The 25,622-nt window shown below is 58.9% G+C and overlaps 1 protein-coding gene across 1 annotated transcript in view; it reads right to left on the bottom strand.

The window, feature by feature from the left end:
• LOC116943027 (F-BAR and double SH3 domains protein 2-like) overlaps positions 1–25,622 on the bottom strand; it is a 78,916-nt gene that overhangs the window by 19,800 nt on the left and 33,494 nt on the right. The window contains exons 4-13 of the mRNA XM_032955631.2: positions 21,808–21,881; positions 18,426–18,579; positions 17,868–18,004; positions 17,554–17,620; positions 17,288–17,416; positions 16,114–16,236; positions 15,461–15,553; positions 14,300–14,422; positions 10,870–10,995; positions 1,381–1,542 (exon numbers count right to left, since the gene is read on the bottom strand). Coding sequence (XP_032811522.1) covers positions 1,381–1,542; positions 10,870–10,995; positions 14,300–14,422; positions 15,461–15,553; positions 16,114–16,236; positions 17,288–17,416; positions 17,554–17,620; positions 17,868–18,004; positions 18,426–18,579; positions 21,808–21,881 — 1,188 coding nt within the window. The remainder of the gene's footprint in view (positions 1–1,380; positions 1,543–10,869; positions 10,996–14,299; positions 14,423–15,460; positions 15,554–16,113; positions 16,237–17,287; positions 17,417–17,553; positions 17,621–17,867; positions 18,005–18,425; positions 18,580–21,807; positions 21,882–25,622) is intronic.

Here is a 25,622-nt window from a genome sequence, read left to right on the forward strand (position 1 = left end):
GCACACTCTCATCGGGCGCACACCGCGCCTCTTTTCAGCCAAATGGCAATGGCGGCTTCCGATTGAGGGCATCAGGGACAGTAGTTTGTGTGTCTATGGGTCTCCGTGGGATGGCCCCAGCCACCCCCCCTCCTCCTCGGCCTCCCGTCACCATCACCACGCCAAGCCATCGAACGCGGCTCCCCACGACGAGCGGGAGGTCGCTGCTCCTCCTCCTCCCCTGCCCCCCCCCCCGTCCACTCCCCTTCCCCACCCCCCTGCCTCCTCGTCCCAAGTCCAGGCTCACGGCTATTTCCCGTGGCCACACAGGGACTCGTAGACTCGCACGGGGACTCGGAGGCTCCCCCCTCGCGAGGAGACCGGCAACTGCGTCCCTCCTGCCGCCGGGTAAGCCCACGGTGCGCCGCGTTGAGATTCCCGGCCCTCCAACCGCGGCACGAAGCCCAGGGCGGCCGTGGGCGGCAACGACGGCGGCAGCAGCAGCAGCAGCATCATCATCAGCATCATATCTGAACAGGTCTTGGGACTCCGCCTGGGTCGACTCGGCCTTAAGCGCGCGAGAACCACCGTGCACGTGGAGCGACAAGCACTCGCACAGGAGCACACCCGCACACTTGCGTGCACGCTCACCTTCACCGCCGTGCGGTCCCCAGATCTCCCCCCCCCACCCACCGGCCCAGCTGTACCGGGGTCACGCAGCCCCCCACCCTCATTCATATTCCAGCCGAGATTCGGCATTTGGGCCGCATCCTCCCCCGGGCAGCAGTGAGTGGCCCCACGTAATTAGAATGGATCCAGCACCCCGCTCACTCCTCCTGCTCCTCCCCCCATGTCTCCCTCCTGCTCCTCCTCATCCCTGTGTCTCCCTCCTTCTCTCCCTCCCTCCTCCTCCTGCTGTGTGCCATCGCTGGTGTGAGTGAACATCACGCCTCATCATCACCACAATCATCATCATCACCACCACCACCACCATCGTCATCACCACCACAATCATTATCATCATCTACCCACCAGAGACTACAGCGCGGCTGACTGTGATGAGATCAGAGTCTAAAGTGAAGATGCAGGCTGGGGTCGTTTAGTGACGTCACCAGAGACCGTGGCGCTCCGAGGAAGACCAGAAGTGGTAATTGGCTACGGACGTCAAAGAAAACGAATCGCGGAGTTCGCTAATTGGCTGACCTATTAATGATGGTTTGGGAGTACCGAACACGCGCCTTTAACATTGACATTTAAAAACACAGAGTGGAGTCAATTGACTGCTAACGTCGAGTAGGCTGGCACGCAAATCCCCCTCGCAATCGCCCCTCAGAACACGAGAACACAGGAAGAAGGTTACGCAGGAAGGAGCGAACGCAGGAACAGTGCTGTCCTCCTCACCGTGGGCGAGAGTTCCCCGTTGTTGCGCCGCGCCTCGCTCGCGCGCCGCTCGCTCTCCAGCTCGGCCGTCGCTTTGGTCATGGCGCCGTCGAGCCAGAGGTCGACGTCGACGCCGACGCGCCGCAGCAGCGAGAGGCACGCGGCGGCCTTGAGCCGGTCCGTCTGCGGGCGCAACCACACGCAGCGGCCGCGTGGTGAACAGTGGCGGTCGCAATCGCGTTGGATCGCGTTCGCACGCGGCGCCGTCCTTCAGCAAAATCACTCAACCTCGCATCCGCCGGGGAACCACAGACGAGCGGGGAAGGCGGCCGCAGCAGCTGCAGCAGGTACTACAAACGATTGCCCAGGCTCTGCAGTCCTCTATGTATCGAGATTTTTTTCAGCCAATTAAATTAGTACTTACCAGTATGGGAGCCATACCGGCTTCTCCTGGCGAGCCGAGGTCTAACACCTCCTCGACGCCCACGGGAAGGGGTTTCACAACACTTGCGAGTTCCACCAACCCTCGCTGTGTCCAGAGTGCTGGATTACAGGCCACGTGCATAGCCACGACCGCCAGTCTAGCCTTTCATAGACCACTGGAGTGCTGTTAGCGTGCACACCGACCAAGGTCTGCTCGCAAACACGCAAGCGTGAGCGCACTTGCACATGAACAGAAGCTTTTGTGAACGCAGGCACGTACACACACAAACACATGCAAAGCACAGATGTACACCAAGGAATGGACACGCGACGAACACACGTACGCATGCACACACGAATAAACGCATGTATGCAGCCACTACACAACACAAAGACAAACACCCCTCATATGGCCTTGAACACACTGTAGGGGCAAGTGTTGTTCGCGAGCACCTATGAAGGCCGGCACAGTACACGAGGGGGTGGGTGGCCAACACCACGCCCAACCGCCTTTGTCTCCCCAGTGGCGATGTTTACACACCGCACCAGGTACTCATTTGAGGCTCAGTCGATCTAGAGGAGGCCCAGACTGATTCAGATAATCATCACCGGTGTTGACCGCGAGAGGGAATTGAACTCGGGTCGCTGGGTTCGTGGCGCAGCACGCTAACCGTTACACTACTGAACGCTACACAACACACACGTGCACACACGTGCGCATGCACACACAGGTGCTTGCACGCACTGGCAGGCGATGCACACACAACACGTACGCAGGCACGCTGCGGTCATTAGGCCGATTTGTTGAGAGCAGATGCTCGTGCTGACTGGAGCCGAGTGAACGTCTCTCTCTCTGCCATCACGGGGAGTCGGCGCCACTCGCGTCTCCGCAGGCGATGGCGTCGGTGCGGGGAAGCGCGGTGAGGGTCGCGGGGTCGTGGGGGTCACGGGGACGCTGAGCGGGGGAGCGGAGGTGACACGGTCTCACTCCGTCAGAGACACACGGCCGACTTGGCACCGGTGTTCCCCGTGTCCTCGTCTCCCTGGATTCCCATGATTCCATGTTCCCTAGTTCCCGGGTTCGTGCTCTCATCTACCTGCATTCCTATGTTCCCATATTCCTTCCTGCTATCTTCCCATAATCGCGTGTCATCACGTCCCAGATCCTATCTTCCCAAGTCCCCGTGTTCTCTTCTTCCCATGTCCCTGTGTCCCCGTATCCCACATTGCTACGTCCCCGTGTTCCCGATAGTGACACCTCAACCATTCCCATTCGTCGGTCACTCCCACTCGAAGCGTCACCACGAACACAACGCACTTCCCCCCCGCTAATGGTGTGGGTTGAGTGGTGGGTAGGTGGGTGAGGGGGAGGTGGGGAGGGGAGGCCACATGTCTCTCTGTCTGGCAGCTGTAATTGGCAGTGGTACGCTTGAACGCCAAGGCACGTATGCACTTACGCGCACAGACACAAGCAACGCGTGTGCTAGCGTCTAAGTACGCTCATGTACGTAGGCGCACACATGCACGCACGTATGCGCACGCTCGCACATGTACGCGCACACACATGCGCCGCACGCGCACAAAGACACACACACACAAACCCGCACGCACACATACGTGCACCCTCGCTCACCCCGCATCGCACCATGCACAAAAACCAGCCGCACGCCGCATTTCTCACGAGGGCGGGGGTGGGTGGCGGCCGTGACAGAGAGGCAACAAACAGTGGAGACCTCCCTGGCGAGGTATACCGCCAGCCACGCGTCGACTGCTCCAGTCGGACCAGCGACCCGGAGGACCGATCGGTGTGAACGCCGCTCCGCTGCGGGCGTGCAGAGCTCAGAACGCCGCAGGGGGACGGGCGCTCAAGATCGTGCTCGGTGCCGGCCACGCTCGCGCCACCATCACCGCCGCAGGGGGAATCACCGTAGCTGGGGCAATGAAGGGGGGCGGTGGGGGACTCTGCCACCTCCTTGGCGATTGGTCGAGGAGGTCGATTAGGTTTCGCCAAACTCCGTTCCCGTGGGCATCGACGCGGTGCCCCGGCTGGCCAAGAGGCGGCGGTGCGGCAAAGTGCGGACTAATCTACGTCAGTGCCATCTGCACGGCACAGACGTGTTGCGCCTCTCACGTGCGGGGGTTTTCCCCGGGTGCTACGGTTTCCTCAAATATGTATAGACACTCGTTAATTGGCTGGAAACATCTTCATATATAAAGCACTGCTGAGCTTGTGCAATTGCTGGTAGCGCCAGCTCGCCGCCTGGCTACCGACCCTCCGCTTGTCTGTGGTTCCTCGGCTACTGTGAGATGCAATTTGTGTGAACGTTGCTGAATAAAACGAAACATTATTATTATTATTCGCAATAGGCGCAGTAATATGGCTCAGCGGTACGGCATTCACAGCTTGTTCCAGAGGCCACAGGTGGAACCTGGCAGGTTGCCCGGATTGCCACTGCTATCGGTCTTGAGTGGGAATCAAACTCGGGTCACCTGGTTCATTGTGCCATGTACTAACCACTACTGCTCACAACTACGCACATGCATGGCACACGTCATGACACATATACACACCTCCATTCTTCTAACTCGTATAGTAGACATACAATTAATATTGTACTCGTCTCTACCCACAAACCCCCGCTTCTCCCATAATCCCCTGCATTCCCCATTACCCCCCACCCCGCACGGCCCGGCCACCCCTCCCCTCCGCACACTTTATTCATTATTACTCTGAGGCAGAGCAATTTACAGCCACAATTCTGTAATTTAGGGCAAATTAAAAACGCAAATATTGCACATCCAGCGTAAATCAGATCACGTTGCCCTTCATGAATGTGCAGTGCTAGGGAAGCGGTGCTGGGAGCAGAGAGAGGGGAGAGAATCAAATGAGGGAGGGAGGGGACACGGTATTGGGAAAGCCAAAGGGAGCGAGGGAAGCACGAGAAATTGCAGAATGGAGCTATGCGGCAGTAAGGAAATAACTGAGCAATGAGGGGGAGTGAGGGGGAGCGAGGGAGACACGGAGAGACGGGGAGGGGAGAGACGGGGAGGGGAGAGACGGGGAGGGGAGAGACGAGGAGGGGAAAGATGTAACGGCGGCGGCAAGGAGGGTGGACAGGGGAGGGGGCGGTGAGGAGAGATTTCTCCGAGCCGGAAGTCACGCGTGCGTGTCGTGCATACGGGCGGTCCTGCCACACACACACTTATGCACGCATACGCATGCACACACACGCATGCACACACACGCACGCACACACACGCATGCACGCACACGTATGCACACACACGCATGCACACACACGCATGCACACACACACACGTGCACACACACGTGCACACACACACGTGCACACACACACGTGCATGCAGACACGGACGAGTGCACGCACACAACAACACCGTCACAACCAACCGCAAGAACGGGGAGACCCCAAATCAAATATTCACGATGGCGGCCATAGAGGTGCTGGTGGTGGCCGACTGCACCGCCTGACCGGCACCTGTCCCCCACCCAACACCTCCACCACCCTCCTATGAAGGGGGCCCACACGGCCTCCCTGGGGGGGCCACTGGACAGCCCCCCCCCCACCGCCTTGTGATGGCGACGCGTGCGTCGAAACAATGGCGATGCGTGCGAGTCGGAGCGTGTGTATGTGCGAGTCGGAGCGTGTGTATGTGCGAGTCGGAGCGTGTGTATGTGCGAGTCGGAGCGTGTGTATGTGCGAGTCGGAGCGTGTGCACGTGCGAGTCGAGTGCTTGGTGCCAGCGCGGAGGCCCAGGGAGCGAGGGGATGACGACCGTACGAAGGAGCCCCATCGCACGTTCGCGAGCAGCGACGCAAATGTGGAGTTCTGCGTTATCGACAAGCGGCTCTGAGAAATTCAGTCGTGACCAATCACAAAATCGCTGCGAGTTGGAAGAGGGGGGGGGGGGGGCAGTTGAAGCACTGGACTGGGGATCGGTGTGCATCTGAGCCCCGGGGCGAGGAGGAGGGGCAGAGATGGTGTCAGGTGGGACGGGGATGGTGATGGTCCAAGATGTGGAGGGGAGATGTGGGGTGGTGGTGGTGTGGTTTGGGTGTCGAGGTGGAGGATTGCAGAGGAGAGGGAGGTGGTGGTGCTTGGCGAGGAAGGGAGGAGGGCGAGGGAAGCGGTGGGCGCCCGCCGGTGGCGTGGGCAGCAGGGACAACCCGAGCCAGGGACCGCATTCCAATTCAGAACGCGAGTAGCATGGGGGGGGGGAGGGGCTGGGGGCTGGGGGTGGGCCAACCACGTTGGTATTCCTGCCGTGTCACGCCGCCTCCGTCACGGTGGCGAGCCGGAGGTTCCCTTCCCCGCGTCGCCTTCACGGCGAGCGCGGCGAGCGACCGTCACCGGCACGGGGCGCTGTGTGGGTCACGAGACTCGCCGAGCGTCCCTCTCATACACGCACGCAGCTCCGCGTGTCACCGTCGTCGTGATCGTCGTCGTCACTGTCCACTGCTGGATACCTTCCCTCCATCATCATGTGACACGGGCTATGCACTGCGAGACAAAAATCTCCCATGACACGTGGTCTATCCACTGCTGGATGAAGGTCGCCTTTCCAGCACAGGTGGTGCATCCGTCTGTGCCGATACCACGCGAGCCTGTCCCATGATCTCGTGTTAGCAGCGCACCTTTCACACTTGCACTGAGGGCCTCAGAGCACACCCAGCCTGGCACAAGCGTGTATACACGTGCGAAGTATTGTGTGAATGTCGCCCGTGCGTGCGTGCGGCTCCACCACCCCCTCGTGTGCCGTGCCAGCCTTCATAGGTGCTACTCGCTGACAGCACTTGTTCCAAGAGTCTGTAAAGGCTATAGGGTGAGCTTTGTCTTTTTGTGTGGGGGGGGTCACAGGTGGCTCCAGATTACCCACAATCACTCCCCTCCCCCACGCCTCCTCACATCTCCTCCCAGCACGGCGCTTACCAATCAGTGAGTAACGATTTGAAAAGCGAGGGACCTAATTAAATGTCTTCGTTATTTATTTAAGCCAACATCTGACGATTATATATTTATATTTCATTTGGCATTAACCTCCTGATTCGGCGCTCAGAGAGCGCGGCGGATTCCATTGGTGGCAGCATTAACCGGTGTCCACCTCACCGCTCCACCTCACCGCTCCACCACACCGCTCCACCACACCGCTCCACCACACCGCTCCACCTCACCACCCCACTCTCCTCCTCACCGCTCCACCTCACCGCTCCACCTCACCGCTCCACCTCACCGCTCCACCTCACCGCTCCACCTCCCCTCCTCCTCACCGCTCCACCTCACCGCTCCACCTCACCGCTCCACCTCACCCTCCTCCTCACCCTCCACCCCACCGCTCCACCCCACCGCTCCACCTCACCGCTCCACCTCACCGCTCCACCACACCGCTCATCCTCATCCGCCTCCTCACCCTCCACCTCACCCTCCACCTCACCGCTCCACCTCACCGCTCCACCTCACCCTCCTCCTCACCCTGCACCTCACTGCTCCACCACACCGCTCCACCTCACCGCTCCACCTCACCGCTCCACCTCACCCTCCTCCTCACCCTCCACCTCACCGCTCCACCTCACCCTCCTCCTCACCCTCCACCTCACCGCTCCACCTCACCGCTCCACCTCACCCTCCTCCTCACCCTCCACCTCACCGCTCCACCTCACCGCTCCACCACACCGCTCCACCTCACCGCTCCACCTCACCCTCCTCCTCACCCTCCACCTCACCGCTCCACCTCACCGCTCCACCTCACCGCTCCACCTCACCCTCCTCCTCACCCTCCACCTCACCGCTCCACCTCATCGCTCCACCTCACCGCTCCACCTCACTGCTCCACCTCACCGCTCCACCACACCGCTCATCCTCATCCTCTTCCTTACCCTCCACCTCACCGCTCCACCTCACCCTCCTCCTCACCCTCCACCTCACCGCTCCACCTCACCGCTCCACCACACCGCTCCACCTCACCGCTCCACCTCACCCTCCTCCTCACCCTCCACCTCACCGCTCCACCTCACCGCTCCACCTCACCCTCCTCCTCACCGCTCCACCTCACCGCTCCACCTCACCGCTCCACCTCACCCTCCTCCTCACCCTCCACCTCACCGCTCCACCTCACCGCTCCACCACACCGCTCCACCTCACCGCTCCACCTCACCGCTCCACCTCACCGCTCCACCTCACCGCTCCACCTCACCCTCCTCCTCACCCTCCACCTCACGCTCCACCTCACCGCTCCACCTCACCGCTCCACCTCACCGCTCCACCTCACTGCTCCACCACACCGCTCCACCACACCGCTCATCCTCATCCTCCTCCTTACCCTCCACCTCACCGCTCCACCTCACCGCTCCACCTCACCCTCCTCCTCACCCTCCTCCTCACCCTCCTCCTCACCCTCCTCCTCACCCTCCTCCTCACCCTCCACCTCACCGCTCCACCTCACCGCTCCACCACACCGCTCCACCACACCGCTCCACCTCACCGCTCCACCTCACCCTCCTCCTCACCCTCCTCCTCACCCTCCACCTCACCGCTCCACCACACCGCTCCACCACACCGCTCCACCTCATAACTTCTCCTTACGACTCAACTAAGTCACTGCACCTTACCTCTCACCAGCTTGCCTCACCACTCCCCCCCACTGTCCCAATTCAAGGCAGTCTCTCCCCAGCTCGTTAGTCGGCCATTTATTAACGGTCTTGATCTCCAAAACCGTGGAGGGGGGCGGTGAGAGGGGGGGGGGGTGGCAGAGCGCTGTGTTTGAGCCAAGGAAAGAACCCCCCTTGGCCCCCCAGAGGCCGTTACCCAATGCCGTGGGGGGGGGAGGGGCGATGCTAGAGGGCTGCGTGTGAGTGGATCGCTCCCCCCCTTCCCCCCTCCCTCCACCGCACCGTGCCACCGATTGCAGCACAACGGGAGGATAATTGGGAGGAAGATGAACACTTTGATTTAGTTTTAATGTTTAATGTTCATCATCGTCATCATCGTCATCATCGTCATCAGTATCATCGTCATCATCGTCATCAGTATCATCGTCATCATCGTCATCAGTATCATCGTCATCGTCGTCATCAGTATCATCGTCATCATCGTGCAGTTTATCTGCCGCTTCATCTTCACCACCAGCAGCAGCAGACACCACAATCTAGAATGGTGGCGGCTTGGGGAGTGCCTTCATCCAGCAGTGGATTTACTATGGCTGATGATGGCGAGAAACCACTGGTGCAGCCAACCCCACTCCGCCCTGCCAGCTTCCAAGGAAACCTACCCCCCACTGCCTCCCACTGCCCCCTTGCCGTAATCCCCATCGGGACTCCTATAAGAACATCTTTATCCTACTCACACTTTGGACCGAAAGACTGATGCAGACTCACATAGAGACCATAAACTCACATAGAGACCCATAGACCCACGTGGGTCTCTGTGAGTGTACGGGGGGGGGGGGGGGGGGGGTGCTGAGTGCAGCGCAAGGATTAACAGAGTCAATCAATCGGCGGCGCCACTCCACACGGCCACCACTCGCTCCACTAATTAAGTGTCAAGCCTCGTCTCGTTCACAGCTTCCTACACCACCCCCCCACCACCCCCACGGACACATCCCCAACCGCCGCCCGCCTCTCATGGTAAGCCAATCAACACACACCGCCCCACCCAGCCTGAACAGTCACTCGTGACGCCTACATTCACCATCATCGTCACAGCAACATCGCCTACTCGTACACATCAAGTCACATCGCACAATCGTCGTTCGCCCACCAAAGTCAACATCGCCGACGAGACCGCCCATCACGACAACGCCGACATCACCGACGTCAACCCACCGCCCCGCTGGCGCTCGCCACCACCCAAACCCAATCATCATCACTTCTGCCTTTGCCGACAGGCAGCGTAATCATTATAATGATAATAACACCAACGGGGTTATTATCATAATAATTATAATAACACCAGCGGGGTTATTATGGCACGGGGAATCGCCGCGTCTCATTTTAAACCTCCACAAAGGTTCCCGCGCGCTCGCTAATTATCCCCACGGCTGGTACGAGAACGATTCAAAAGTCCTGCGCTTGAGAGCGGCTAGCACAGAGACACGGCGAGAGAGACGCGGGCAGAGGAACACACGGAGAGAGACACGGGGAGAAGAACACGGGGAGAGAGACATGGGGAGAGGAACACGCGGAGAGAAACACGGGGAGACGCAGGGAGAGAGACGCGGGGAGAAGAACACGCAGAGAGAGAGATGCGGGGAGAGAGACACGGGGAGAGAGACGCGGGGAGAGAGACACGGGGAGAGAGGCACGGGGAGAAGAACACGGGGAGAGAGACACGGGGAGAGAGATGCAGGGAGAAGAACACGGGGAGAGAGACACGGGGAGAAGAACACAGGGAGAGAGACGCGGGGAGAGGAACACGCGGAGAGAGACACGGGGAGACACGCGGAGAGAGACGCGGGGAGAGAGACGTGGGGAGAGAGACACGGGGAGAGAGGCACGGGGAGAAGAACACGGGGAGAAGAACACGGGGAGAGAGACATGGACAGAGACAACGAGATACACGGAGAGAAGATAGGGAGACACTTTTAGAAGTACACACCGCACGCTGATGGAGAGGACGCTCAACACACAAACAACACATTTGTCAATAATAATGCAAAAATAACACTGCACATAAAAGTGCTATGAAGAAGGGCCATTACCAGAAATGTTGCCTACGATATATTTTCCTTTTAAGGCTACACACGGTGTTAATGCTGTAGATGTGCGTCACTGCGTGTGTGGGTGTGCGCATGGGGAGCGGTCGGTCAGTGATTAGTGCACCGTGTCACCGAACCCGGCCAGCCCGAGTTTGATTCCCGCTCACGGCGGCCAACTTAGTAGCCGGTGCAATGTATAAGCCTCAACACGCGAGGGAGACAAAGAGGGGCGAGAATGGGGCTGGCTACCCGCCCCCACCCCTCGTGCACCATGCCGGCCTTAACAGGTGCTCGCTAAGAGCACTTGCCCCAGCAGAATGTTTAAAACTAAACGGGGGATCTTTGTGCGTGCGTGCGTGCGAGCGAGCGTCTCACCTCCGCTTTCCGGATGCTCTCCCGTGCTTCCTCCATCTTTGCCTCCAGGTCAAGGTTGGCGGCCGGATCCAGAACTCCCCCCGGGCCCCCCGCGCCCGCTATCTGCCCCTCCAGCTCCTGGAGTACCTACAGCAGCATCAGCATCATCAGCAGCACCATCATCAGCACCATCATCATTAGCCGCAGTACAGACAGAGACCCACGTCAGCCGGTGCGGTCGGCGAGCGCCCGTCACAGCCGACGCGGCACGGGGAGCCTCGTGTTTCGTCACGCGGCTGCTTATTTTAGGCTTAGTTGACCTAGAGGGGGCCCGCAATCGAGGTGGCTCACCACGCTCCCGCACAGCCATGTAGTGTCAGGAAGCAAGTTGGAAGGCCTAGCCCCACAGTTAGATTATTATCGTCGCAGCAAAAACACCGCTCGTGAAAAATGTAGCATTTAACACAACTGATGACATGAAGGGATGGGCGTCGCAGCCTCTCCTCTACCTGGTGGCCACCGTTTACATCGCGGCTGAGAGCACAGACGAGAGCGGAGTGCACGATAGACGGGAGGAGATCACATTGTCACTCACGCTGTTTAACAGCTGACATTCGTTTCACAGGTATTTGAAGTTGTTGGATGAAGGACTCACTCACTGGCTGTGTGGGAGACTCACTCATTGGGTGGGAGACTCACTCACTCACTGGTGGGGTGGGAGACTCACTCACTGGCTGGGTGGGTGACTTACTCACTCACTGGCTGGGTGGGAGACTCACTCACTGGCTGGGTGGGTGACTCACTCACTGGCTGGGTGGGTGACTCACTCACTGCCTGGGTGGGAGACTCACTCACTGGCTGGGTGGGTGACTCACTCACTGGCTGGGTGGGTGACTCACTCACTGGCTGGGTGGGAGACTCACTCACTGGCTGGGTGGGTGACTCACTCACTGGCTGGGTGGGTGACTCACTCACTGCCTGGGTGGGAGACTCACTCACTGGCTGGGTGGGTGACTCACTCACTGGCTGGGTGGAAAACTCACTCACTCACTGGGTGGGAGTGTCACTCACTCGCTGGGTGGGAGCCTCACTCACTGGCTGGGTGGGAGACTCACTCACTGGCTGGGTGGGTGACTCACTCACTCGCTGGGTGGGAGACTCACTCACTGGCTGGGTGGGAGCCTCACTCACTGGCTGGGTGGGAGACTCACTCACTGGCTGGGTGGGTGACTCACTCACTGGCTGGGTGGAAGACTCACTCACTGGGTGGGAGACTCACTCACTGGCTGGGTGGGAGACTCACTCACTCGCTGGGTGGGAGACTGACTCACTGGCTGGGTGGGAGACTCACTCACTGGCTGGGTGGAAGACTCACTCACTCACTGGGTGGGAGACTCACTCACTGGCTGGGTGAAAGACTCACTCACTCACTGGGTGGGAGACTCACTCACTGGCTGGGTGGGTGACTCACTCACTGGCTGGGTGGAAGACTCACTCACTGGGTGGGAGACTCACTCACTGGCTGGGTGGGAGACTCACTCACTCGCTGGGTGGGAGACTGACTCACTGGCTGGGTGGGAGACTCACTCACTGGCTGGGTGGAAGACTCACTCACTTACTGGGTGGGAGACTCACTCACTGGCTGGGTGGGAGACTCACTCACTGGCTGGGTGGGAGACTCACTCACTGGCTGGGTGGGTGACTCACTCACTGGCTGGGTGGGTGACTCACTCACTGCCTGGGTGGGAGACTCACTCACTGGCTGGGTGACTCCCTCACTGGCTGGGTGGAAAACTCACTCACTCACTGGGTGGGAGAGTCACTCACTCGCTGGGTGGGAGACTCACTCACTGGCTGGGTGGGAGACTCACTCACTGGCTGGGTGGGTGACTCACTCACTGGCTGGGTGGAAGACTCACTCACTGGGTGGGAGACTCACTCACTGGCTGGGTGGGAGACTCACTCACTCGCTGGGTGGGAGACTGACTCACTGGCTGGGTGGGAGACTCACTCATTGGCTGGGTGGAAGACTCACTCACTCACTGGGTGGGAGACTCACTCACTGGCTGGGTGGGAGACTCACTCACTGGCTGGGTGGGAGACTCAATCAATCGCTGGGTGGGAGACTCACTCACTGGCTGGGTGGGTGACTCACTCACTGGCTGGGTGGAAGACTCACTCACTCACTGGGTGGGAGTCTCACTCACTGGCTGGGTGGGAGACTCACTCACTCGCTGGGTGGGAGACTGACTCACTGGCTGGGTGGGAGACTCACTCACTGGCTGGGTGGAAGACTCACTCACACACTGGGTGGGAGACTCACTCACTGGCTGGGTGGGAGACTCCATCACTGGCTGGGTGGGAGACTCAATCAATCGCTGGGTGGGAGACTCAATCAATCGCTGGGTGGGAGACTCACTCACTGGCTGGGTGGGTGACTCACTCACTGGCTGGGTGGAAGACTCACTCACTCACTGGGTGGGAGACTCACTCACTGGCTGGGTGGGAGACTCACTCACTGGCTGGGTGGGAGACTCACTCAGTGGCTGGGTGGGAGACTCAATCACTGGCTGGGTGGGTGACTCACTCACTGGCTGGGTGGAAGACTCACTCACTCACTGGGTGGGAGTCTCACTCACTGGCTGGGTGGGAGACTCACTCACTCGCTGGGTGGGAGACTGACTCACTGGCTGGGTGGGAGACTCACTCACTGGCTGGGTGGAAGACTCACTCACACACTGGGTGGGAAACTCACTCACTGGCTGGGTGGGAGACTCACTCACTGGCTGGGTGGGAGACTCAATCAATCGCTGGGTGGGAGACTCAATCAATCGCTGGGTGGGAGCCTCACTCACTGGCTGGGTGGGTGACTCACTCACTGGCTGGGTGGAAGACTCACTCACTCACTGGGTGGGAGACTCACTCACTGGCTGGGTGGGAGACTCACTCACTGGCTGGGTGGGAGACTCACTCAGTGGCTGGGTGGGAGACTCAATCACTGGCTGGGTGGGAGACTCACTCACTGGCTGGTTGGGAAACTCACTCACTGGCTGGGTGGGAGACTCACTCACTGGCTGGGTGGGAGACTCACTCACTGGCTGGGTAGAAGACTCACTCACTCACTGGGTGGGAGACTCACTCACTGGCTGGGTGAAAGACTCACTCACTCACTGGGTGGGAGACTCACTCACTGGCTGGGTGGGAGACTCACTCACTGGCTGGGTGGGAGACTCAATCACTGGCTGGGTGGGAGACTCACTCACTGGCTGGGTGGGAGACTCAATCACTGGCTGGGTGGGAGACTCACTCACTCACTGGGTGGGAGACTCACTCACTGGCTGGGTGGGAGACTCACTCACTGGCTGGGTGGGAGACTCAATCACTGGCTGGGTGGGAGACTCAATCACTGGCTGGGTGGGAGACTCACTCACTGGCTGGGTGGGAAACTCACCCACTGGGCGTGTACGGAGACCTTGTGGTCGCGTGCCACCTTCGAGGCCCACTTGCGGGCCTCCTTGTCCAGGCTCTGGTCGACCTCCTCTGCTCCCTCCTCAGGGCCCAGCAGCTCGGGACCCTGGAGACAGGGGAAAGATGGAAAAGGGGATAGGGGCCAGGGGATAGGGCACAAGGGTTAGGGGACAGGGGACACGGGAGAGGAGACAGGGGGCAGGGAATAGGCGCAGGTGGACAGACCACAGAGGAGGGCGACTGCTGGATTAGGGTTCCCCACAGAGCGTGGGTTTTGTGGCGTTTCTGTGACCATACTTCGCCACGTTGGTTGGTACAGAGTGGTGCCGGCGGGGGACACAGACGTGGGAGCACAGAAGCACAGAACAATACGAGTCTATTTTGGGAGACCTGGTGATAAATAGAAAACGCAGGGGAAATAAGGCGGAGCTGGGAACAAAGCTTGTGATGAAAATAGAACATTCAGTACGTACACGCCTACCGTCACACGTGTGACGGAGCACATGCGCAGGACGCATCGGGCAATAAGTAACGTACACGCGCACGACATCACACACGCTCACATGGGCAATACGCAATGCACACGCCCACCCACGACAACACACACACCCGACGCGCATCGAACTTTGCAGCCAAAGAAACTCATTGGGTGGAGGTCGCGCCCACTCGGCGGAGGAGCGGGAGGGAGATGTTTGCACAGAGAAGCCGATTCAATCCGGGCCGAGCGTGCCCGCCCGCACGCCCGTGCGCCCACGCGGCTTCTCAAATTAAATCTCCGTTTGTTCATCTTTATTGAGGTCTTTCCCCCAACCTCCAAACGCCTCCCGCACCCCGCCGGGGCCAGGGAGGGGGGCGCGCGCCGTCCGGACGGCGGGACCGCGTTTGGGCGTTGGGGTTAGCGGCCAAACCGGCCGAGAGGGAGGGCGGTGCGGCCCGGTGAGGCCCGGTGAGCGGTGTGGCAGACGACCGCGCGAGCGGGTGCCGCGCGGGATAGCGACCCTGCCACGGAGACGGAGCAGCGGAATCGACCCGTGCGCGGAGGCCACGAGGACCGTTGCGTCGCCGGGACCGCTGCCGCGAGAGGCGGCGACGGCCCGAGTCGGCCTTTGTGCAGCAATGGATGGAGCACGGGAGAGGGACTCACGGCGTCGTCGCCGGTGTGCGCGCAGAAGGGCGGCAGCTCCGTCACCACCGCGTTCTCACGCAGGAAGAGCTTCAGGTCGTGCTCGCGAGACACCTACGGCAGCAGCGCAGTGCACAGCACGCTCAGGACAGCACTCAATACATAGACAGCGCACCGCCTCGCGCAGTGCACGGCACGCTCGGTACGTATACGGAACTCGTGCAACACACGTACAGCACGACCGTGCGCATGTGTGTGTGCGTGTGCATACGTGACCGCACTTGCGCGTGCGTGCGTCTGTGTGCGTGCAGTGTCTATAGCGCGCTGCGCTATGAATCCATCGAACCGAGTTCGATTCCCGCTCATGGCTAACATTAGTGGCAAATATTTGAACAGGTTCTGGTCTTCCGGGCTTGTAGCCCGGCCACCTTTGTCTCCCCAATGGCGTGTAGCCCAACCACCTTTGTCTCCCCAGTGGAAATGTTTACACACCGCAACAGGTCCTCATTTAAGGCTAAAATGAACTGAGGGAGGCCCCGGACCGGTTCAAATAATTGTCACCGATGGTGGCCACGAGCGGGAATCGAACGTGGGTCACCAGGTTCGTAGCGCAGTGCACTGACCACCGCACACCCGCTCCCCACGTGCCAACGCGCGCATCCGTGTGTGCGTACCCCGTGTGCGGCCTGCAGCAGGGCCACGAAGGGCTCCTGCGTGCTCTGGCACGACTCGAGCTCCGTCTGGCCCAGCACGCAGAAATACTCGCACAGCCGCTCGTAGACGTCGCCATCCAGAGCCTGCAGCGCGCACACACACGCACCCACACACACGCACGCGCGCCCACACACACGCACCCGCGCACACGCACGCGCGCCCACACACACGCACCCGCGCACACACAGGCGCGCACACGCAGGCACGCACACACGTGCGCACACACACACACGCACACACATAGGCAATCATCATCGTAACGACGTCAACTCGCGATGCTGTGCCACCGCTAGCGCACGGTATCCGCTCCTCGCTCTCACGGCGAGAGGGGGGGGCCGTGTCACCCCAACAGTGCTGCGGGGGCGAGTGCTGTGCTCGCAGTTTTATTTATGTGTCATGACGAAAGGCCATGGCCCAAGTTTTCATCCATTATATATCTTTCTCTTTAAGACCACAGGGTTGTATTATTGACAAACGTGTGTTATTTGTGCTCTTGCACCACAGCCATCGCAACAGCAGCGTCAGCGTCGCCAGACAGCTCATCGAGTACCCAAGAAGGCCGGCAAGGCGCACGAGGCCAGTGTGGTGCAAGCACCTACACCCGGCCACCTTTGTCTCCCCAGCGCTGATGCCGCACTCGCCCCACTCGGCGGTTATTTTCATCGTCGCGTCACCTTGCTCGACTATCCTCCCCCCCGGGCCCGCGTTGGCTTGGCCACGCCGCCCACCGCGGATCGGCCACCGGGTGGCGACACCGCACCGACGGACGCCGCCCGCTGCCGGGCACGGCCGTGGCGGGTCAACTCGACGCCGGCTATCGAGTGCGCGCGGGCGGTGCGACCGCGGAGGAGGGCGTTGGATGGCAGCGGGCACCGTTCCACGCCCTCTCGCGCCGGGGGCCTCGACGTGCCGGCCGCGCAAGGCCACCCGGACCGCGGCGCTGGCGGCCGTGGCCCGTGGAGCCCGAGGGGGTGGCGTGGCTCCCGAGTGCCCAGGCGGTGCGACGGCAACAGGGTGCCCCCCGCGCCAACTGGGCTACGCTGCCGAGGGTGGCGGCCGTGGAGAGTTTGTGGAGAGTTTAGGGAGACTGTGGAAGGTTGAGGGAGAGGTTGTGTAGAGGAGAGAGAGGCATACCGAGAGCAGCGCGGGGATGTCTGTGCTGGCGTGGCGCTGCTGGTGAGCGTTGGCGCCCGCCACGCTTATCACGTACTCGTTCCGCGCCTGCCGCAGCTTCACGTGGCACTCCTTCCGCCTCGCCACCATCTGGCGGGCAACCGCGACACCGGCACGACTCGGTCAACGTCGCGACCCAGGTGACGACCAACACCGCACCACAAACACCACGATCGTGGCGCTGGCGCCAGTGGCGGTGGCGCCAGTGGCGGTGCAGGCGGACTCACCCTGGCGTTGGCTTTCTGCAGGCTCGCCTTGGAGTGGAAGAGGCTGCTGAACTCGCTCCGCTTGAGCCTGGAGAACCCAGTGCACACGCGCATCACACGCTGCTCCAATCACCTTGTCCCCGTGTGCCCTGTGTCCCTGTGTTCGTGTGTCTCCTTGTCCCCGTGTAATCATGTTCCTGTCTCCCCGTGTCCCCATCTCCCCCATCTCCCAATCTCCCAATCTCCCTGTGTCCCCATCTCCCCATCTCCCCGTGTCCCCATCTCCCCGTGTCCCCATCTCCCCGTGTCCCCATCTCCTCATCTCCCTGTCCTACCAGCTCTCAGTGTCCCCACTCTTTCCTCGCGTCTGATTGGACAATCGCTCCAGCTCAGAGAATCTCTTCTTGGCTTTCTCCAGCTCCTTCACCGTGTCGGCGAGCTCAGCCTGCAGAGTCACCAGACGGTCCGAGCACTGCGGGGACACACGGGGATACACACCGGGGGGGGGGACACGGGACACAAACGGGGACACACAATGGCACAAATGCACAGACACATGCACGTGGACACACGGACGCGAACAAACACACAGGCCACACAGGTACACACGGACACACACGGACACGTGGGACACAAGTACATTGACATGGGACACGCATACATGGACACGTACAGACAGACATGGACACACGGATACAAGTACACGGACACATGGGCACACGGACACATGGACACAAACACACACGGACAATGACACATTGGTAAGGATTGGCGACCGTGGGCGAGAAGTGTGGGTGAGCATCCGCGGGTGGCGGAGAGGTGGTGGCCCTCCCGGTGTGGGTGCCCCGTGTGGGTGCCCGGGGAGAGGGGGAGGGTCTCGCGTCTCGCCGCACCTTCTTGAGCTGGGCGTCGCGCGCCGCCCGCGCCGCCTTGGCCGGCTCGGCCACGCGGCTCCGGTAGCTCTCGGCCGCCACGAGGCGGCTGTTGGCGGCCTGCAGCGTGCCGAGCAGCACGAGGCGCCACACGGCGAACGCGCTCCTGCTGCCGCTGGGGGGACATGGAGGGGGGGGCGATGGTCGCCACGCGCGGAGTTACGGGCGGCACTGCGCCGCGCTGTTCGCCGCCACGCACACCGCCGGGTTCGGTCGCATGGCACCGCATGAGCGCCGCTAAGCAGAGAAGGGGGAGTGCGGGGAGGGAAGTCCCCCGCCGAGTTCCCGGCGGCTCGGCACAGGGACAGAGTTAACACCGAGCATCAAGGGCACACCACCCATGTGCCACCGCCACCACCACGGGCAGGGTAACACCACCACGACACACCGCCACCATCCACCATCACGGGCAGGGTAACACCACCACGACACACCGCCACCATCCACCATCACGGGCAGGGTAACACCACCACGACACACCGCCACCGTCCACCATCACGGGCAGGGTAACACCACCACGACACACCGCCACCATCCACCATCACGGGCCAATGCGCACCGTCACGGGCAATCACTCATCACCGGCACACCATCGCCGCTCACCACCGTCATCACACGACACCATGCACACCCGTGTTTGTACGTGTGTGTACGTGTGTGTGTGTGTGTGCGCACACGTGGCACAGCGGGAAACACAGGTGGTGCATCTGCCACCCATCTCAATCAGTCAACCCATGCCACCTGGGTCTGTCCTCTTCCACAAGCCCTGTGGTGACATCAGCAGCACTTAGTGGCGGCTGTTGTTATTGTAGGCGCGCATGTGTTGGTGTGTGTAGGCACATGTACATATAGTGTGTGTGTGTAGGCACATGTACATATAGTGTGTGCAGGCATGTACATATAGTGTGTGTGTGTGGGCACATGTACATATAGTGTGTGTGTAGGCACATGTATATATAGTGTGTGTGTAGGCACATGTACATATAGTGTGTGTGTGTAGGCACATGTACATATAGTGTGTGTAGGCACATGTACATTGTGTGTGTGTAGGCACATGTACATATAGTGTGTGTGTGTAGGTACATGTACATATAGTGTGTGTGTAGGCACATGTACATATAGTGTGTGTGTGTAGGCACATGTACATATAGTGTGTGTGTATAGGCATGTACATATAGTGTGTGTGTAGGCACATGTACATATAGTGTGTGTGTAGGCACATGTACATATAGTGTGTGTAGGCATGTACATATAGTGTGTGTAGGCACATGTACATATAGTGTGTGTGTGTAGGCACATGTACATATAGTGTGTGTGTGTAGGCACATGTACATATAGTGTGTGTGCAGGCACATGTACATATAGTGTGTGTGTAGGCACATGTACATATAGTGTGTGTGTAGGCACATGTTTATATAGTGTGTGTGTGTGTAGGCACATGTACATATAGTGTGTGTGTGTAGGCATGTACATATAGTGTGTGTGTAGGCACATGTACATATAGTGTGTGTAGGCATGTACATATAGTGTGTGTGCAGGCACATGTACACATAGTGTGTGTGTGTAGGCACATGTACATATAGTGTGTGTGTGTAGGCACATGTACATATAGTGTGTGTGTAGGCACATGTACATAGTGTGTGTGTAGGCACATGCACATATAGTGTATGTGTAGGCACATGTACATATAGTGTGTGTGTAGGCACATGTATATATAGTGTGTGTGTGTAGGCACATGTACATATAGTGTGTGTGTGTAGGCACATGTACATATAGTGTGTGTGTGTAGGCACATGTACATATAGTGTGTGTGTGTAGGCACATGTACATATAGTGTGTGTGTAGGCACATGTACATATAGTGTGTGTGTAGGCACATGTACATATAGTGTGTGTGTAGGCACATGTACATAGTGTGTGTGTAGGCACATGCACATATAGTGTGTGTGTAGGCACATGTACATATAGTGTGTGTGTAGGCACATGTATATATAGTGTGTGTGTGTAGGCACATGTACATATAGTGGGTGTGTAGGCACATGTACATATAGTGTGTGTGTGTAGGCACATGTACATATAGTGTGTGTGTGTAGGCACATGTACATATAGTGTGTGTGTGTAGGCACATGTACATATAGTGTGTGTGTAGGCACATGTACATAGTGTGTGTGTAGGCACATGTACATAGTGTGTGTGTGTAGGCACATGTACATATAGTGTGTGTGTAGGCACATGTACATATAGTGTGTGTGTAGGCACATGTACATATAGTGTGTGTGTAGGCACATGCACATATAGTGTTTGTGTGTAGGCACATGTACATATAGTGTGTGTGTGTAGGCACATGTTTATATAGTGTGTGTGTGTAGGCACATGTACATATAGTGTGTGTGTAGGCACATGTACATATAGTGTGTGTGTGTAGGCACATGTACATATAGTGTGTGTGTAGGCAGAGGTCTCACTCCGAATCAGTCAAGCGGCAATATCTTTTCATCGGTTGCGTAACGCTGTGTGGAAGCTACCTGGTCTGTCGCTTCGCACTAAGCTTCAGGTCTTCTCGGCCACGGTCATTCCCTCCCTTCTCTACGCTTGCAAAACGTGGACCCCCCTAATGGAACATCTTCGCCGGTTAGAAACATTTAGGCTAGCCTGCCTACGATCCATCTTGGGTTTAACCAGGCTCGATTGTGTGAGGAGCTCACAAATCCTTGAAATATCTGGGCAAGGTCCCATCAGTGAGCTCCTCCGGCAGGCAAGGCTGCGTTGGCTGGGTCATGTGGCCCGCATGCCCAGCCACCGCATGCCGAAACAGCTTTTGTTCAGCCGGATCCAGGGGGTTAAACGGGCGCGGCACGGGCTAGAGAAGAGATGGAGTGATGTGGTACAGGAGGACGTGGAGCTGAGTGGACTTGCCGATGACTGGTACCAGCGGTGTCAAGATCGGCCTCTGTGGAGGAGGCTCGTGAAGGATGCTACTGGGCAGTTGGAGGCAGTCGCCCTCCAACAACAACGGAGGGCGGAGGAACGACGCTCACAACAACGAGCGGAGCGCCGGGTGGCTGAAGCACAGCAGGTTGGCACAGCAGGGGGCACAGGTGGTGCATCAGCCAGTCATCTCAGTCAGTCGACCCGTGGCACCTGGGCCTGCCCCGTGACCTCCTGCCAGCGGGCGTTCGACACTTCACGTGGCCTCAAGGTGCACATGGCCTGGCACAAGCGTCGTGGTGACGTCACCGCCACTTAGTGGCGAATGGCGGTTGTTGTTGTTTGAGTGTGCGTGTGTGAGTGCGTGTGTGAGTGTGCGCGTGTGAGTGTGTGAGTGTGCGTGTGAGTGAGAGTACCTATTGTTCACTCCCTCCGGTTCTTGCACGCTCCACTCTCTCCGAAGGAACTGCGAGGACAGCTTCTGCAGGCCCTGCACAGCGTGTGTGTACGCGTGTGTGTACGCGTGTGTGTACGCGTGTGTGTGTACACGTGTGTGTGTGTACGTGTGTGTACACGTGTGTGTGAGTGCGCGTGTGTGTGTGTGTACACGTGTGTGTGAGTGCGTGTGTGCGACAGATACAGACACGTCAAGAATTAGGCGCGCAACAAGTCCTCAAATACAAATCGGACCTTAAGCTTACAACACACGCGCAGGATCTTGGGTGAGCGAATCAATTATTTATGATGATGCAAAGTATATGCAAAGTATATGCTCATAATAAAAAAATGTGTTGAGCGTTGTGAACAGCCTGGAGGATCACACAATTGTTGTGAAACCCCTTCCCGGTGGGCGCCGTGTGATCTCCCCGGTAACACCGGTTCCCTCCCACACATTAATTGCCCACTAACACCTTGATATGTAGAGAACCGCAAAGCTAGGGTAATTGCTGGCTGCTGCCTTCCTGCTTCTCTGTGGTTCCTCGTCCTCATGGCACCTCCGAGTCGGCCCCTCTCTCCTTCTTGCAGAGGGCGGCGACCATGCAGCAGTGGAGCAGTGTCACAAGCGGACATTATTATGAGAAATATATTGAGAAGCAATGCAGAGGAGACTTCAAAAAAAATCCTCAAATAAAATCTAGAAACCCTTGCAAACGAGATGTGCCCAACAACGAGGGATTTTTCCAGGTGGAATGTCAATAGTAAATACATAGAAACAGGATAAATGTTCAAACCACGAATTTCTGTGTGGGGGAGGGGCATTCCAGGTCCCCCCATTAACCCCAGGGTTGAGTGACACCTGCGTGCCCTAAACAACCGGATTAGCAGCCATCATCATCACGCCCCCCGTGTGACAGCTGCACACATCACACCAAACACAAAGATCACCCCCCCCACCCCCTCCATAGCCTATGCAGGCTGGGTGGGTTCCACATCAAACACAAAGATCACCCGTATAGCCTTGAACAGACTCTTGGGACAAGTGTTGTTCGTGAGCGAATTTGAAGGTTGACACGGCACAGGAAGAGGTGGGTGGCCAGAACCACGCCCAGCCACTTTTGTCTTCCCAGTGTTGATGTTTTACACCCACACACACGCGCCATCGGGTGTCTCATTTGAGGTGCAGTTGACCTAGAGGAGGCCCAGGAGGGGTTCAGATATTCGTCACCGATGTTGGCCATGAGCGGGAGGAGCCTACTGGCTCCTCTTGGATGGGGGGGCCAGTCGAGCTTCCGTGTGGGGGCCTCCGTAACGACTGACCAAGGCGACCGCTGCTCGTGGTGCAGGGCCCACGCCAGGGCTCCACTAACTGACGGGAATCCACCTCGGGGCGTGGGGTTCATAGCGCAGTGTGCTAACCACTGTGCCACCGCTCCTCAACACACACACACACACATCGCACACGCGGAACGCAACACAGAGACCCGTCGGGGTTCGACGAAGGGTTCGAATCGAAAGGCCGGGTGGCGACGAACGCTACGCCCGACTGGCTGTTGTCGAGGTCGCGATGGCCCACCGCCGGTCACGCTTGTCATTAGGAGCGGTGGTAGTGGGCAGTAGCAGCCATAGACTAACTCGCACTCGAGGCCTCACGCGGACAGACGGACGGACGCATGGCTGCGTCTGCTAAAGATACAGCCCTGCATTAACCTTTAGCACTGTGTTCTCTACGAGCCCCCCCCCCCCCCCCAGTACAACTCAATTAAGGAGGTGTTGAATGAGTCCCTGATTAGCTCCCCAGGCGTGTACCGCGTACAATACACCCACAAAGACAAAGATACCCCAGGGAGTCTGCACAGGTTGTTGGGCAAAGTGCCGTGAGCGAGCGCCTAGGAAGGCCGGATCGATCCACCGATGAGGGGGTGCTGTGGCCTGCACCACGCCCCACCGATTTGTCTTCCCGGTGCTGATGTTTACGCACGGCAGTGGGCTTACCACTATGCTACCGCTCTCCCACACGCACTAACGCAGCAGCCGCTGTTGTGGTCAAAGCACGGTGACGCATCGCTGGCCTGAATTGTTACCGATAACCCCAAGAAGAACAGGGAGAAGAGACTTAGAGGGTTTAGGCTCGTGTCGAGAAGAGATTAGAGGCCCACAAACTGGCATGGAGAGAGAACCACACTCACACAGAGAACTATAGCAACATGTGAGTGTATTTCAGTCTATGTGTCTGTACGTGAATCTATGGATCACGTACGCAAATATAAGTCTACGGGTGTCTAAGTAAGTCTACGGGTCTCTGTGCAAGTAAATCACTCGAATATGTAAACATCGAGCACGTGACTCCAGAAGAGACATAAAGCGCAAGCACATGGAGAAAATAGTTTCAAAGAGCCGACCCCAACGCAAGAATGAGACTTCTGGCTCAGAAGAATCTGGCAGATGCTCGCTCGCCCGCTCACAAACACGAGCATTCCTCCGCACCATCCCCGCTTCCTGTAGGGTCTTAGTTTCTAGCGGACGGAGTGGGGGGGGGGAGGATGGGGGGGGGTCAGGAGAGTGAAACCCATCTGTGGGCAACATTCCGCCCTCTCCATCGTCCCTCGTTACCCCCCACCCCGCCAAACCCCTCTTCCCCGACACGCATCTCCACTCAGAGTCCATTGGCTTGTGGCGCGATCGTTCTCATAGTGCGGTGCGGCGACACCGCCATGGAAGGCGCTGCTGTTGCTGCTGCTGCACTGCAGTCGCGTCCCAGCAGGGGCGGTGGTGCCATGCGCCCTGTGCAGGAATGCCACGGAGCGACGCGCGGTGTAATTTTTTCGAAATTGGAAAAAGCGGACCGTGACAGCGGCACTCAACAGCCACCAACAACCCTTGAGTTTGCCGAGCAGCAATAGGAGACAAATGTTTACCACTCAGTGAAAACCGCCCCCCCCCCCACCATAATAAGTGAATCTAAGAGCTAGCGATCCGTGAGAATTGACGTGTGCACACACTCACACACACGGGCCAGGAGTGGAGCCCATGCTCTTCTTGCTGCTGGGCACACGCGTTCCCAACTGCGCCATCCTTCCCGTGCCCACTGTGCGGACGTGGAAGGTGGTGCGGGAGCGGCGGTGGTGGTGGTGCCGGTGATGTCACCGCACCACCACCACTGCACCGAATCGCGATTTGGCTCTGCTGCCCGCCGGCGTGCTGTGCGCCGAGACCCCCGCGGGAGCTCCTGGCCACGCGGATTCCGGGGAGGAAGTGGAGGGTGACGCCCCCCCCCCCCCCACCCCCACCAGGGTGGTGGCGGCGGTGGCAGCGCTCAACGCTCACCGCCCGGGCTTGGCGGGCACCACCGTGCGTGACGGCGGTGCCGGCGCCTGGGAACGTGACGCACTCTGGTCTCTCACACCTCCACTCTCACCTGGGAGACGCGTGGGGGGAGACGCTTGGGGGGAGACGCGTGGGGGGAGACGCGTGGGGGGAGACGCGTGGGGGGAGACGCGTGGGGGGAGACGCGTGGGGGGAGACGCGTGGGGGGGGGGGGCACGGGAAAGATGGGATGGGAAGATGCAGGGAGAAGGGGGCATAGGGAGATGTGGGGAGAAAGGGGGATGCTAGGGGAGACGCTAGGACACACGTGGGACTTCCCAAGGGATGAGTCGCTATGAGCCACGAGACTGTGATATGCACACTGATCACATGAGCTTCACACTGATCACATGAGCTTCACACTGATCACATGAGCTTCACACTGATCACATGAGCTTCACACTGATCACATGAGCTTCACACTGAT

This window comes from Petromyzon marinus, chromosome 16 (genome assembly GCF_048934315.1).
Source record: "Petromyzon marinus isolate PM22_M1 ecotype Great Lakes invasive population chromosome 16, UKy_Petmar_22M1.pri1.0, whole genome shotgun sequence".
In the NCBI taxonomy this organism is placed as follows: domain Eukaryota; kingdom Metazoa; phylum Chordata; class Hyperoartia; order Petromyzontiformes; family Petromyzontidae; genus Petromyzon; species Petromyzon marinus.